At 33.9% G+C, this 15948-nt stretch overlaps 1 protein-coding gene and 2 long non-coding RNA genes across 3 annotated transcripts; 2 read left to right on the plus strand and 1 right to left on the minus strand.

Annotated features, from left to right (window-relative positions):
- Window positions 1–192: 192 nt before the first annotated feature.
- LOC112738584 (uncharacterized) lies at window positions 193–3599 on the plus strand. Its single transcript, XR_003169541.3, has 4 exons — window positions 193–707; window positions 851–1021; window positions 1257–1634; window positions 3165–3599. It is a non-coding gene; the product is annotated as an uncharacterized lncRNA (long non-coding RNA).
- Window positions 3600–8686: 5087 nt separating this feature from the next.
- LOC112738595 (ethylene-responsive transcription factor ERF098-like) lies at window positions 8687–9563 on the minus strand. Its single transcript, XM_025788925.3, has one exon. The coding sequence runs from the start codon at window positions 9438–9440 to the stop codon at window positions 8928–8930; it is 513 nt and encodes a 170-aa protein (XP_025644710.1). The 5' UTR covers window positions 9441–9563; the 3' UTR covers window positions 8687–8927.
- A 5659-nt stretch (window positions 9564–15222) lies between these two features.
- Window positions 15223–15719, plus strand: LOC140177824 (uncharacterized). The gene is made up of 3 exons (XR_011869309.1): window positions 15223–15286; window positions 15385–15460; window positions 15586–15719. It is a non-coding gene; the product is annotated as an uncharacterized lncRNA (long non-coding RNA).
- Window positions 15720–15948: the final 229 nt, after the last annotated feature.

The following is a 15948-nucleotide window of genomic DNA, read 5'->3' on the forward strand; positions in this document are numbered from 1 at the left end:
CATTCTGAAGTGCTTCATTCAATTAAAACTACAACAGGGGGATACAAATATTTTAAGAACAATTATTAAAATCACTAATCATCATGACATAAACAAGGGAAACACACATAATCATGCATGCTAAAATAGCAAAAGGCATAAAATTAAGAATTATAAAACAAAACCAGATGCAGAATCGATCACCAAAAAGATAAAAATAAAAAGTAAGAAAAAATCACAAAAACCGAACAAATCAGCACAAATAAGAAAAACCAACAACACAGCAAGGAATCAAAGAGGAGTAGAGGACCTAACGGAAATGAAGCGACTGGATGTCACCGCGGTAAGGAGGTTACAACGGCAACCGAAAGGAAAAGAGGCTGGAGAACTTCGCACTGCTAGGAGAGTGAGAAGGGATTTCATTTAAGAATTAGGGTTTATTCGTAAGTGTCTTTTTTCCAGATCCAAAACAACGTCATTTTCTCTCATTGGAAAACCGGCCTGTTTTCGGTCAATCCGAGTTGCCAATTCTGAATTGGTTTTCTCATTTTCTGATTCAACACCAGTTCCTAGACCGGTTTTCCTTGCAGATCGAATCAGTTTTCAGAACGTACCTCAGCAGTTCAACTTCCCTGTTTGAGAAAATGCCATTTATATCCTCAACGAAGTGACGAACTCAAAAAAATTCGATTCGGGTCCAAACTTCTTCAGATTTGGCTCAAATTAAGGTTTAGTCACCTTTATAAGTGGCTTCATTCGTTCTTGTTTACAGTCACAATTTCTCTCCTTGAATACGTCCCTTACGACAATGCAAATTTTTCTGATATCTAATTTGTGCTTCTTTTGTTATGTTTTTATTCTTTGAGGGAAGACACGCCACTGAGGCACGGTTGAGGAGAGTGACGCGAGGGCAGGGGTTCGGTGCGATGGAGACCGGGGAGGCGAGGGAGAAAGAGGCAACGCCGGCGCCAAGGAGGGAAGGAGAAGAAGGAGGCACATCGCAGAAAGAGCAATGGGTGGGTGGAAGCAAAACAGAATTAGGGTAAAATTTTGAATAGGATTATTCAAAATTTGATTCTTTATTAAATTTTTAATTGATATAATAAATTATATTTAATTAGTTTTAATGTTGGTAATAGTTGGTGGATACAATTCTTGGTACCCTATATCTGCCAAAAGCTTATTGGGCTGCTAGACAAAGTCCACTTGTTTACAAAAACACATCCTAAATTAACCTAGTTAATTCTACTGTAACCCTTTTTCACTTCTTCTTACAGTGGAGACACACCCCCACTCCCCATCTCCACTTGCAGTGCCGCATAGCACGCCGGATTGCTGTCTTCGCCGGTCGCATTCGTCAACCGAATCAACGCCGCCGAGAAACCAGTTGCCACCACTAACAAGCACGGTCTCTCATCCGCAAAAGTGACACCCGGCCGACAGATGCGTCTCTTCTCCGCTGGACCAGCCGACAGTACGTCTGCTTGCTCTGCCTCCACGCACGCCTCGTTGAAAATCTCCCTGTCCTGCTGAAGCACCACCATCCCACTTCATCTCTTGTATCTGACCAGCCCTAGTCAACGCCGCAACTAGCAACGGCTCCAAGACGCGTCGCTCAGACGCTTCCTCCTTCATTGGCGCCACTGATCTAACAGGTTAGTAGTAGTATTTCATGGTTTATGTACCTAGATGTGGCTGATCTGTTGAGGGTTCATATACTTGGATTAGGTATTAATATAAGATGCATTTTGAATTTGTGGATGTTATTTTTTGTAATGTTAGAAGTTAAATTATATGAACTAATCTCAGTTCATTGTGCTTTGCTGCAAAGCTTTTGTATCCATTATTAATTGTTTTTGTTTAGAGAATCTGCAAATGTGGGATAAAAATGGGGTTAAGATAGTCTACGGAGCAAATGTTGTGCCATTTTGGATGTGTCTTTTTGGAAGTGTCTTTCCAAGATGTGTCTAACTATGAATATGTTTTCTAATTGAGGTGTCTTTTCTGGTAGTGTCTTATATGTATGTGTCTTTTTTCTCTCGTATGTCTACTAATGGAGCTGTGTAATGGATATGTCTTTCACTTTGCTATTTCTGTTTCTCTTTGCATTGCTGGATTTCTTAAAGGTTAACTTTCCTTTAGTAATTTACTTGCATTCTTTGATCATGCTAGTTATGGTGAGTTACCTCGTTTTCAAGAACCTCTATGTGTTACTCGTCTTATCACATGGACATTGATGTGTCTTCTTTTGGATGCGTCTTTTGTTTAAAACTTGTTTTGATGTGTCTTTAATTGATGAGTCTTCTAATCATCCCATTCTTTTGATCCATCAATAACTATTTTTTTATTCTGCCCTATATTCCCATTTTAGAATGTTTGTACTGATTCTTGCTGATAATGAGCCAATGGCATATCAATCTTCTCATAAAGCTTTCCTACTCTGCTGACTATTATTTTCTATGAAAACCAAACATTAAAGTTTGATTGAACTGCTTGCAGCAGCCACTTCCTACCAGCTTTTAGTTTTTTTGCTTTTCTTTTTTAATAGGTGGTGACATTTTCAATGCTGAAACAAGCTATACCCTTAATTTTGGAGCAAGAGGAAAAACAAGAATCATGAAAAAAATCAGAATTATTATTTAATTTCAGTCTTCTTTTTTTTTTCTTTTTTTTTGTTCAACTGAATAAAAGTGTATGTCTTGAGCATAATTAGGCTTGTTGAAATGTGGATAAAAGTTTTTTTTTCCATGCTCAGATTCGATACGTTGCCATTTAAATAATTGTTGTCCTCATTTTTGTTCAAAAAAATGTCCTGATGAGATTTATATAAATTTTTTGTAAATAGTTGGTTGTTTCATGGTTCACCAAGCGACAGGTGCAATGTTGCATATTGATGCTATGGTTGGTGTGTAATGTGATCACGTTCAACTTTTATGAAATGTGTCTTGGAGTTTTTTTTTTGCGTACTCAGTTTGAATATGTTACTATACATCTAGGTGTTACACGGTTTGTCTTACAAATTCGATTATCCCAATCTGGATTTGTGTGGGTGTTTTCAGTGTTTTTAGTGTTACACGGTTTTTTGCTATCCGTTCTAAATTTACATACCTAGTTAAAATATTTTTTGAATACAGGTCAATGTCTATACATACAAGCGGTTCTTTAACATTGATTTCTACATGCAGGATATCATGAAGTTATACAGATTGAAAATAATGCTGGACATCATTCTATGTCACAAAAATACATATAGTGGAGATGCCTTGCATGCCCTTGACAGCCGTGCTCGACCTCCTGTGTTTAGGACACCATTCACAGCACCTGATACAAAGAGCATTCTACGGCGAGTTGGAGGAAAGCCGAAGAAAAGGACAACCAGAAGGAGATAAACATTGGAAGAAAAAGGCTCCATGTTACATCTGTGTTTACCTTGAGCGGCAATATCCTCACATCCTATGCTATATTTTGTTGGGATTAGATATTTTACTTGTCTTACACAATGTGACTAGTTCTTTTGGATTCCTATGCTGTTTATGGGTAGTTACACTTTTAACTTTGATGTACTTGGTAAATTGAACAATAATGCATGTCCTGTAGATATGAATTCTATCTTTTGCACATTGGTTTCGGATAATTTTGTGCACATGCTAAACAACTTCGGCGTTTTGAAGTATTTTTTTTGCCAGTGAATAAACCTATCGAGGTTCCTAGATGTTGTCTCTGGATGTCTCTACTTTTTTTAGCCATGCATTGTTAGTTATGTATTCTTCGCTGGTGGAAGTGTCTTCATATACATGTAACTTCTCCATTATGTGTATATCTTAGTCGTGTATTGTTGGCAGGTGTCTTTTCTCATATGTGTCTTCTGGGAGAAGTGTCTTTTACCTATGTCTCGTTTGATCCGTTGTTTAACTTAGGATGTGTCTTTTGAGGAAAGTGACTTACTGCTGTGAGTTCTTCGGATGTGTCTACATATGGATGTGTCCTCTGCAGGAAGTGTCTTCTGGGAAAGGTGTCTTCTGCTACGACTTTATGGAGGTGTCTATAGATGAATGTGTCTTCTACTGGAAGTGTCTTTTAGCAGTGAATTTTTTGGAGGTGTCTATAGATGGATGTGTCTTCCACTGGAAGTATTTTCTGGGAGATGTGTCTTCTGCTGTAACTATCTGGAGGTGTCCATAGATGGATGTGTCTTGTACTGGAGGTATCTTTTAGCAGTGACTTTTTAGGAGTCATCTATATATGGATGTGCCTTCTTCTAGAGGTGTCTTACACGAATGTGTCTCTTGTGTTTTCATGTAATCTCAGATGTGTCTTCCAGGACTCGCGTCAAATTCCGTCATATCTTTCCGGATGTATTTTCATGTAATCCTGGATGTGTCTTCTAGGACTCGCATCAAATTCCGTCATGTCTTCTCCAGCAACTGCAAGGCCATTCAGAAAAGGTACCATTCAATACAAAAAATACTAAAGCAATTAATTTCAAATATCTCGATTATTTTGCGACAAGAATAAGATATGTTTCACACCTCATTACTGACTTGGGGTAGCATCATCCTCTATTTGAATTTCGTCTACAGATTCTTTCTCCTATAATCGATAACCGAGCACATATCAACAAAGAAGATAAACATCGACCATTCGACACTCATAAAAACACTTCCAACAACCACTTATCTTTTGACAATACCTATATTAAACAACCAAAACTAAATTGATAGAAAACATCAATATCCATGATCATAAGCATAAAAAAAATAGAAAAAAAATTACTCAAAGCTGCAACCATCATCTCAACATGGGGAACAAAAGAATAATAAAACACATCACAAGTAGTAAAAGTAGCATCATTTTATGATTGTTCTAGCATAATTGAACGAAAGAATATCCACACCAATTTTAATTAAACAAACGAAATCACAACCCTTACAACAAAGTGTATCACTACTAATATCTCAACAATAAACACATAAAAAACAAGTTGCAGATAGGCATAACCACATACGCTACTAACACACAAATTACTTTGTCCACATGTGGTGTCTCATCTTCACTCAGAGACGGAACATTAAGGTCGGTGGAATTAGAATGACCACCCACATCATATGCAGTGTCGTACGATGCTTCATCGCAAATTGATGGATCCATGGACGAAATGTAATACAATCACCGTCAAGGGAATTGCGGTGACCGAAAATGGGCTCGCGAGGAAGGGTCTGTGTCACAAATCGAACGGCGATTTCAGATTTAAGTTGACGTAAACGACTTGAGGACGGAGAGATTACCGGGGATGGTTGAGGATAAGAGGGTTCCGCGACACCTTTATGCACTGACGTCGTGGCTCTCTTCCACGGGGCTGTTGGTTCACTCAAGTGGGATCCGGGGGGAGAGGCGGTCACCGTCGAATGGTCACGGCGGCGTCCCGGTGACTAGAAATGTTCCACAATGGAAGGAGACACAGTCGGCGATGAGAACTAGAATTAGGGTTGCGTGATCGGGTTAGTGTCGTAGGTTACTCTTTTAAAGTTCTATTCACCTCATGCACGGTTACAAGTTCCACACTCTTTCTTAATGTTATTCATAGACCCTATTTTAATTCCTAATTAAACCATTTAAAATTATTTTAAATTCTTTTTAATTTGTGTTGATAATAGTTGGCAGAGGCTCCTCTTCGCAATGTATACTTTTTCATCTATTATACACTAAGTAGCACCCGAAACTACACATTAACACCCAGAATTTTTACATTCTCTATAACTCAGAAGACAAATAAATTGTCATTACGCCGAGACTTGGAGCAGTTTCACTTTTTTTTTTCTCTCTCTTTCTATTTATGCTTTTTTTTTCTTAGTTTATTTTTCCTCTCCGGATCCATGTAATGAACTATTACTCCGACCCTCTAAAACCAATGAAGAATTAATTATAGCTACTAAATAAAATTCGGGAGTATAGTTAAAAGGAATAGGTCATCTTCTTTTAATTACAACAACAAAACAACAACAAAGCCTTGTCCCACTAAGTGGGGTCGGCTACATGAATCAAACGACGCCATTGTGCTCTGTCATGTATCATGTCTACAGAGAGACCGTTTACATGTAGATCTCGTTTGACCACCTTATGGATGGTCTTCTTAGGTCTTCCTCTGCCTTTCGCCCTTTGTCCATCTTCCATCTCATCTACCCTCCTGACTGGGTGTTCTATCGGTCTTCTTCTCACATGTCCAAACCACCTGAGACGCGATTCAACCATCTTTTCCACAATGGGTGCTACTCCAACTCTCTCCCTTATATCTTCATTCCTTATTTTATCCAATCGCGTATGGCCACTCATCCATCTCAACATCTTCATCTCTGCCACACTCAGCTTATGTTCGTGCTCCCCTTTAGCCGCCCAACACTCCGTACCATACAGCATAGCCGGTCTTATAGCGGTGCGATAGAATTTACCTTTAAGTTTTAAAGGCACCTTTTTGTCGCATATAAAACCAGATGCACTCCGCCATTTTGACCAACCTGCTTGGATCCTATGATTTACATCCTGTTCAATCTCTCCATTATCCTGTATGATGCACCCAAGATACTTAAAACTTTTAACTTTTTGTAGGATGTTTTCTCCAATCTTCACCTTTATATTGGGGTTTTCCCTTCTCAAACTGAATTTACATTCCATATATTCCGTCTTGCTACGGCTTATGCGCAGACCATATACTTCTAGAGCTTCTCTCCATAACTCCAACTTCTTGTTTAGGTCTTCCCTTGACTCTCCCATAAGGACGATATCATCGGCAAAAAGCATGCACCATGGCACAGGCTCTTGGATGTGCTCTGTAAGTACTTCCAAGACTAATGTGAAAAGGTATGGACTTAAGGATGATCCCTGGTGTAATCCTATACCAATAGGGAATTCCTCTGTCACACCACCTTGAGTCTTCACACTAGTTGTGGCCCCATCATACATGTCTTTAATTGCCCGAATATATGCGATCCTTACTCTCCTCTTTTCTAAAACCTCCCATAAGACCTCCCTTGGTACCCTATCATACGCTTTTTCCAAATCAATAAACACCATATGTAGATCCCTTTTATTACTACGATACCTCTCTATCATCCTTCTTAATAGGTATATCGCTTCAGTGGTAGATCTGCCTGGCATAAATCCAAATTGGTTCTCTGTTACTTGTGTCTCTTTTCTCAACCTCCGTTCTATCACCCTTTCCCATAACTTCATAGTATGACTCATAAGCTTAATCCCTCTATAGTTTCCGCAACTTTGTATATCCCCCTTATTCTTGTAGATAGGTACCAAGGTGCTCTTTCTCCACTCATCAGGCATCTTCTTTGACCTTAAAATCTCATTAAAAAGCTTGGTTAACCAGTTGATTCCTTTTTCTCCAAGACCCTTCCAAACCTCAATCGGGATATTATCAGGTCCTACTGCCCTGCCAATTTTCATCTGCTTTAGAGCCTCTTTTACCTCGAAGTCTCGGATCCTTCGATAGTAGTCAAAGTTTTGATCTTCTTCCCTTGTGCATAATCGACCAAGGCTCGGAAGAGTCTTCTGTCCCTCATTAAATAACTCGTAGAAGTAGCTCTTCCACCTTTCATTAATCTTCTCCTCTTGAGCCAACACCTCTCCATCCTTATCCTTTATGCACTTAACCTGATCCAAATCTCTCGTTCTTCTTTCCCGGCTCTTTGCGATTCTATATATACCTTTTTCTCCTTCTTTCGTGCCCAAAGACTGGTAGAGACCCTCATATGCTCTTGTTCTTGCTTCACTTACAGCCACTTTTGTCTCTTTCTTAGCCGCCTTATATTTTTCTCAGTTATCTGCATTGCGGCATAAAGACCACTCTTTAAAGCATTTCCTTTTTGTCTTTATCTTTTCTTGTATACTCGCATTCTCTTTATCTTCTTTTAATTAGTTATCAAAAATTTAATTCTCGTTGAGTATGAAAATTTTTTTAAGTTTTTTAAACAGTCTTACTTATTGCATACCTATAAGCTAATAACGAGGGATTAGTCACTATGTTCGACAGAAGATACTCTGATAGTGAATAAATAATTAAATAAATAGATGTACATACATATTACTACCCAATTTCTCTTAACATACATGCATGTTACTACTTACTAGCTAGCTAATAATTTCTCTTCTTGATATAATATCTTTTGTTTATGTTGCCCTTTTTTTGTTATTTTCTTTCTTCTTTTTTTTGGAGCACCGTATTTTCATGCATGTCAGCTCAATATAGGTTGTATTTGATTTTAAAAATAGGATAAGACAAGATATAAATAATAATATTTTTATATTTTATTTAATTATAAATTAAAATAAATAATAAAAGTTTAATTTATTTTTATTTTTATTTAAAAAATTTAAAAAATATATAATAATAAAAAATAAAAATTAATAAAAATAATAAAAATAAAAAATAAATTATATCTTTTATTAATTATTTCTATGTCTTTTTTATCAGAATAAACATAAAATATATTAATTCAATATATTTAAATACAATATCTTATCTCACAAGCGTGATTTTGTGCATGTAAACATGATTTTAGTGTCATATATATGTTGGTTCTCAGTTTCATATAATTCGTTGCTGAATGGGCACATATTCTTTTCTTTAACTTAATTAGCAACGCGATCAGCACGTGGATAAGCATTGGAAATCAAAATGGAATCCAATATTTAGCAAAAGTGGCATCATCTCTTATTTTCTTTAAACAAATTCCTGAAATTATTATTATAATAATAAAATGTCCAATTCCATTCGAAAGAACTTTGATGAGATACATAAACAAACAAAATTAATAATCAATGAAAATAATGAACAATAAATTTGAAGCGAGATAACACTCTCGTAATTCTAAGCTAGCTTGCTTCTTATTAACCTTTGCATATGCATGATTCCATGATTCGAACGACTAAACTAATCTCACTTATCTGTAAAATGTATGATGATCATTGCACTGGTATATATACCTATCATCATCTTGAGCTTGTTGGAGTAGTTCTTCCAACAACTTATTGTCCAAATACTCCAATTCGAAAGCACGATCATGACTATGATCACCCTGCACTATCCCCTCATTCGAATACGAACCCAAATTATATGCATTTGTGTTCGAATGAGGAGCAGGAGGAGGAGGATGAACAGGAAGAGGCAAAGGCAAGGACGAATTAGGGTTAAGAGGAGCTTGATACTCATTTGGGAAATTGAGAATGGCCCTATGGCCACGGAAATGAAAAGCAGCAGCATCATAAGCCCTTGCAGCTTCTTCAGCAGTTTCAAATGTTCCAAGCCATATTCTTGTCCCTTTTCTTGTCGGGTCACGAATTTCCGCCGCAAATTTTCCCCATGGCCTCCTACGAATCCCTCTATACCTTACTTCAACATTATTGCCATTAGAAATTGATGACGACGACGATGATGATGATTTTCCTCCCTCCATCAATAATTATCCCTAATTATTAGAATAATTAATTTTTAGACACTCAAAAAAAGTAACTGGTTCTCTATATGTTTGATTTGTGAGCTCTGTGAAGCTTGATTGGTGGTGTGTGGTAAATGGATATAATACACTTATATATGGAGATAAAGTGACGACTAATGTTACTAAATTGTGTTTGTTATGTTGTCGTCTTGGTAACTTTTGACCATATAGGGGGTCGTATCTGACGGTTTGAATAAAAAATAAATGAAAATAAAAAAAAAACTTTATAATGATATTATAATAATATTATTATATAATATTAAATGTAGTATGGTGAAGTTGACCCATCTAAGAAGTAAGAATAGCGGAAAAAGTAACAGGGAAGGATTGTGCATGCATGATGCAGAGCTTATGCACACTTGTCGTTTTGCTGGCGCCCGCACGTGCATTCATCTTTCTTTCTTTCCTTTTCTATTTTTTTAATGACTACTCTAGAAAATCTCAATTTTTTTTAAAGGAAAATCTCAAATTTGATACTAGATCTCTCGACAATTATAAACTTGCAATGGCACCCTATAAAATATTAGGGGTTATTTGGTCTAAAGTTTTAGTTTTTTTTTTTTTATTTATCTTTAGTTATAGAAAGGAAGTTTGATAAAGCAGGAAAAGCAGGATATGGAGAAGGATACAATTAAAAACAAAAATTCCACTCTCCTCTTCTACAAAATATTAAAATAATCTTTTTAAGATACTTAATTTTCAATAATTTTTTAATTATTAAATTATGATTTTATTAAAATTTTTGTTAATAATTATTTTTATATTTATTATTAATTTTTTTTATATCAATCTATATTATTTTAACATTAAATAAAAAAATCTTATCACTATTAATATGTATAACAATTAATATATATTGATATTAAAAAATAATCTTACTAAAATTTTTTATATAATGTTAAAATAATATATATAGATATCAAAAAATTAATAATAAAATATAAAAAAATTGTTAACGAAAATTTTGGTAAAATTATAATTTAATAATTAAAAAATTATTGAATGGTATTTTAGAAAAAAATAATATAATTATTAAATTTTTTAAAAAATATAATTTAATCAATACAAGAATAATTTATTAAAAGATATTCTGATAAGTAAAATTTAATGATAAAAAATAAAATTTTTTAATGAATATTTTAAAAAAAAATCTTTAAAAAATTGATAAAGTTAGCATTAATTAACACAAAATGTTTAAAATAGATTAAAAAAGAGATTTTTTAAAAGTTAGAATAGAAGAAAATGTATATTTATAAAATAGAAAGAAAAAGAGTGTCATTTTAACATCTCACAAAAAAAAGTAATATTTTCTCTTAAAAAAATATAATATATATGTCGTTTAATTTAATAATTATATCAGTAATTATTTTTATAGTTCGAACTCGTCATTTTAAGGTTATACAAAAATAGCTCTGATCCTATACTAATTTTTTTTTCATATTTTTAGTTATTTTGTGAGAAAATAAAAAATTTTATTTTTTATTTTATTTCTTGTTTAGATTTTTATAAAATTTAAAAAATAAAAAATACTAGTCATAATCCACAAAGACTCTTAAATATTCAAATGAAAAGAAGTTTTATTTTTAAAATTTAAATTCAAAAAATTGATTATATATAAAATAAAGGCATTTATATATACTACTAATTTTCTACATCTTCTATTTCAACAAATTAAAAATTGATTTATTACAAATTATTTAAATTTTATTAAAAATTTATTATTAATTAATAAATTATATATATATATATATAATATTCAAATTTTTAATATTTATTTACGAGGATGAGTTGGTCAAGTTGATTTTTTTATACTACTAATAATTTCACGGTGATATTTTTACAGCAATGTTAATTATGGAATCATATATCTTATCGATCTTAATGTTGGCAGGGATTATGACTAATCTTTTCGTTGGTCATACATTTACTTAAAAGTTAGGTGTTTGCTTCGATATATAACAATAAATTTATATATATTGATACAATAAAAATATAATTAAATTGAAATACGATACATAAATTATATTTTTTATATTTGTAATTAATTTTTTTAAAATATATATCATATCAATATTTTTATTAAATTATTCTTATATTTTAATAAAAATTAAAAAAATTATTTAATATTACAAAAAATGTAAATATTTTTTTATATTAGACAAAAATACCTTAATTCTTTTAATTTAGTCAAAATTCGGTTAAGTTTATTTTTATATTTTTAAATTTAAAATTATTTAAAAATCAAAACCAAAATACATTTGATTATTTATATACACTAAAAAATTATTTCGTTTCTCATGAACCCTAATCTAATTTTTCGTACTCCCGTTCATATAAAAAAAAAAACACATATGAAAAATTGTTTTTCATCATTGTATAGTAGTTTACCGATAAAATGTAACCTCATTCCTAATCCCCTACCCAGATATTACCAGCCTATTCTCACCCTCTTCCTTCCTAGTAGTCGCATTCTCTCTCCACCGTTCTCCATGCAGTAATAGCATACACCAGTAGCTGTCTTATCGTTCTCCACGCATCAACAATTCTGTGTCACTCTCTGTGCAGTACAGCTATTGTGTCGTCCTCTACGTAGCAACAATCTCGTATCACTCTCTAATAAAGCTTGTACCAGGAGTTCATCAAAGAGGAGCAAAGTAGAAATTCATAATTTGTTAGAAAAAGTTTTGAATTCTTACTGTAGCTTTTTGTGATACTTGATTTTGATTTCATTTAAACTTATGGTAGTTTTTTTTATTGAACAAATAAAAAGGAGTAGGATCAATAAAAAAATGAAAGCCTCGCAAAATCTAATTCGGAATTCTATGAAGGTAATTCTAGAATTTCTTTCATGTTTTGATATTAAAGGATGCACTTCTTTAGTTTCATTATGAAAAAGCAGGGCAGTATAGACAATATATTTTAACATAATTTTGCTTACAAGTAATAAAATTATAGCAGGAATTTATAGGGGGCTTCTGGTGATGAAGAACTTAAAATTTATGCTTACTTAGATTATATATTATATTCAGTGGCTATAGAAATAGCTTTTAAGAATATTTATTTTAGAGAAGTGTTAGAGGACTAGAACTTCAATATCGAACCATCAAAAAAATATTGAAGGATGCAATTTCACACTATTAAAAACATAGAAATATTTAGTAACTAAAAAAAATCAATCAAAAATAGACTTAACTTACCTCATTTAGTATTTATTAATTGTTACCGCCTTTACAATTCTCAATAATGAGTATAAAGTTTAGTAAAAAAAAATAGGATCATCTCTGTAAACATGACAAAAAGTCTGCCTCTACACCAAGGAGACTCCTTACACTACGCATCCCTACCTAACAAACCAACCATCACTACTAGAAAACTAGTTATTACAGACGGATATTTCCGACGGATTTTATCCCATGGAAATACAGACGAAATTTCAGAGGGATTTTTTGTCGAAAAACAAAAAAAAATAGCATAAATTACAGACGGAAAAAGACTCCGTCGATAATTCTGTCGGAAAAATTAATTTTTTTCCGTGAAAAATAGTTACAGACGAAAAATCCGTCTGTAATTAAATAAACAAAAACGCTTTCTTTTATTAAATTATTACAGACGGAAAATCTGTCTGTAATTTAAAATTTTCCGTCGAAAAATATTGATGGAAAGCTAATTTAACCCTAGTGTCTCGAGCTTCATTCATACTTCACACACGTTTATTCACACTTCACACACAAGCTTCTTCCTCACGAGCTGCTTCTTCTCTGGTCGTACGAGCTTCTTCCGCCGTTGCCGCCGTTCGTATCGCACAATCTCTCTGTCATCTCTTGCGTCGCACGAGCTCCTTCCACCACTGTTCTCGTCGCGTCTGCTCCCTTGGTCGCCATTGTTGCAGAGCTCCCTCCGCTTCTCTCGTCGCATCTGCTCCCTTCATCGCCGTCGTCACAGAGCTCTCTCCGTCGCCGCTCTTGTCGCGTTTTGCTCCCTTAGTCAATTTCAGGTATAATCTGATTTTGTGATTTTGATGCTTAGGGCTCAATTTTTCTGTGCCAATTTTAGGTTTATCAATTTTTCTTCGCAGTTTCTATCTTCTTGTTGCTGTTGATGCTGATTGAGCTTGTTGTAGGTTTATCAATTAGGTAAGCCTTTTCTTTTTCTCGATTCCATTTTCTTCCTTCAGAATTGATATCAACTTGTGATTTCTTGATATCAATTGGTTTTGACAGGTGAAAAATGGGCATGATGGCTTCCTTGCAGTTCAGAGTGGAATTGCCTACCTCAAAAGGATTCTGCACATCTTCCCTAACTGTAGTTTGATAAGGTAGTCATTTTTTATTATAGGACGTTGCCTAACATTATTTTGATCTGATAGGTTACTCAGTGTTAATAGTTGTCCCTGTAGTTGTGCTCAATTTGTTAGATTCACAATTTATAATCTAATGAGTCTTGTTTGTAGTTCTTTGCCATTTTTGCTAGTTCTTTCCGAGGCTTGCTAAAATTCTTTTATTGAACATTTCTATGGGAAAGGAACCTTGTTGGCTATCTCTCACTATCTGGTAAAGAGTTGAACAGTTGCTATGCCATCTGGCTACAAGGTGTTGTAAACTGGACCTTCTTGACATTTCTGATAAAGAAGATTTAAAATCAGCTTCTGATATTCATGGTGCTGTAGTAGTTGCCTGCTATGCCAATGGGAATAGCAACCCAAAGTCTACTTTTCAAACTTGTACAAATCAGTACTAATTTACTAACATTTTTGGTGTATGCTGGCTTGTAAATTATTCTTAGGAAACTGTATTTAGTTTTCAAAAATTTGGATATGTTAATATCAATGTTTGTACTCACTTTTGTTTCCTCTGTTTCTTTGTTTTGAAGAGCCGAGAATTTTCTATGTTTTAGTGTTTATCTTGTTCTGTTTCATTGATATTTATAGTTTCTCTATTAGAAAAGATGGGAGTCTCTTCTGCATATGGGAAGGAGAATAATTGTTGTTGGTGATCTCAACATTGTCATCTGCAATTGATCGATGTGATGCAGGACCTGAATTTGACAATAATGAGTAAGTTGAATGGCAGAGTTATATATGAAGTACTTCACTACTTCTAAATATCAGTAATATGCTGCTAATCATTTCTTCACCTGAATTTTGTGTAGGTTTAGAAGATGGTTCAGATCAATATTGACACAGTATAAACGGGCTAAACCTGAAAGCATACTAAGGTAATATGCATGCATTGCATATGATGTAAGTTGTAAGCTATTTATGCTGAGTTATTTTGGAAAATAATTTTAAATATTTAGTTCTACCATAACATGCCCTTTGTTATGTACATGGGAGCTGCAAATATCATCTCCTTCCTTTTGCAAGTTGTGTTTCTTTTGTTTAGTTGACATATCATCTCTAAACTATGTATGTGCTTATGTCTGTAATTTTCAATTTCATTCCATTCTGTGCCATAAGGATTGGCAAGCTTTACTGTTTTATGTTCCTCTTTACACCTTCATTCATATCTCACTTTTTTTTCCAAAAAAAAGCCTTTTATTATTTAGTTGCTTGATGGCAGAATAGTCCTGTTTTAGCCCATGATGTTAGGACCCAAATTTCTTTTATTTATAAGATTGTTGTTCAAGTGCTTGGATGTCAGAATAGTCCTGTTTTGGCCATGATTTTAGGACCTTAGTTACAATATCTTTTCAATAATTTATCTTTTGGCCCCAAAAAGTTGGTATTCTAATAAGTTAAACTTTTTGTTTCAGCTGGGTATCTAATGGTGTTGTTGACTCTCCAGCTTTTGCAGCTTATGATAAAGGTTTGTTATGTTTGTCCTCATAATTTGGGCTCTTAAAGAACATATCTGGTTTTAGAATTAATAGAGATATAATTCTTTTAAAATAAATAACATTTCAGGTTATGATGTATTTCTGGGAAATTTCCGCGGTATGGTTTCTAGGGAGCATCGCAACAAGAATATCTCCTCACGTCAGTAAGTTCTCAAGCAAATCCTTAACTTAAATTGTTATTAATGCCTGATACAATCTAGCTTTATAATATATTGATTATGCCATTACTCAATTGGCAATATTGTACTAAAATTGATATAATGCGCAGGTATTGGCAATACTCCATCAACGAGCATGGGACTCAGGATATTCCTGCTATGATTGAAAAAATCCATGAAGTAAAAACTGCGGAATTGAAGCTTAGTAAACCTGATATCGAGGAGGAAGCCAATGATGGTCAAAATTACAGAAGAGTATTAGAGAAGAACCATCTAAGAGAAAGAATCCTGGAGCAGTCAAAATTAGTCCTTGGACATTGGCGCGATTAAATGCAGAAGAGGTTTCCAAGGCTGCTGCTGAAGCAAGAAAAAGGTCCAAAATTCTTTATCCTGTTTTATTTATGCACACAAAAGGAATTATTTTGTCTGATGTCTTATCATTCTCTCTGCTCTCATTTATGCTCTAAATTTGT

This window comes from Arachis hypogaea, chromosome 2 (genome assembly GCF_003086295.3).
Source record: "Arachis hypogaea cultivar Tifrunner chromosome 2, arahy.Tifrunner.gnm2.J5K5, whole genome shotgun sequence".
Taxonomy (NCBI): Eukaryota; Viridiplantae; Streptophyta; class Magnoliopsida; order Fabales; family Fabaceae; genus Arachis; species Arachis hypogaea.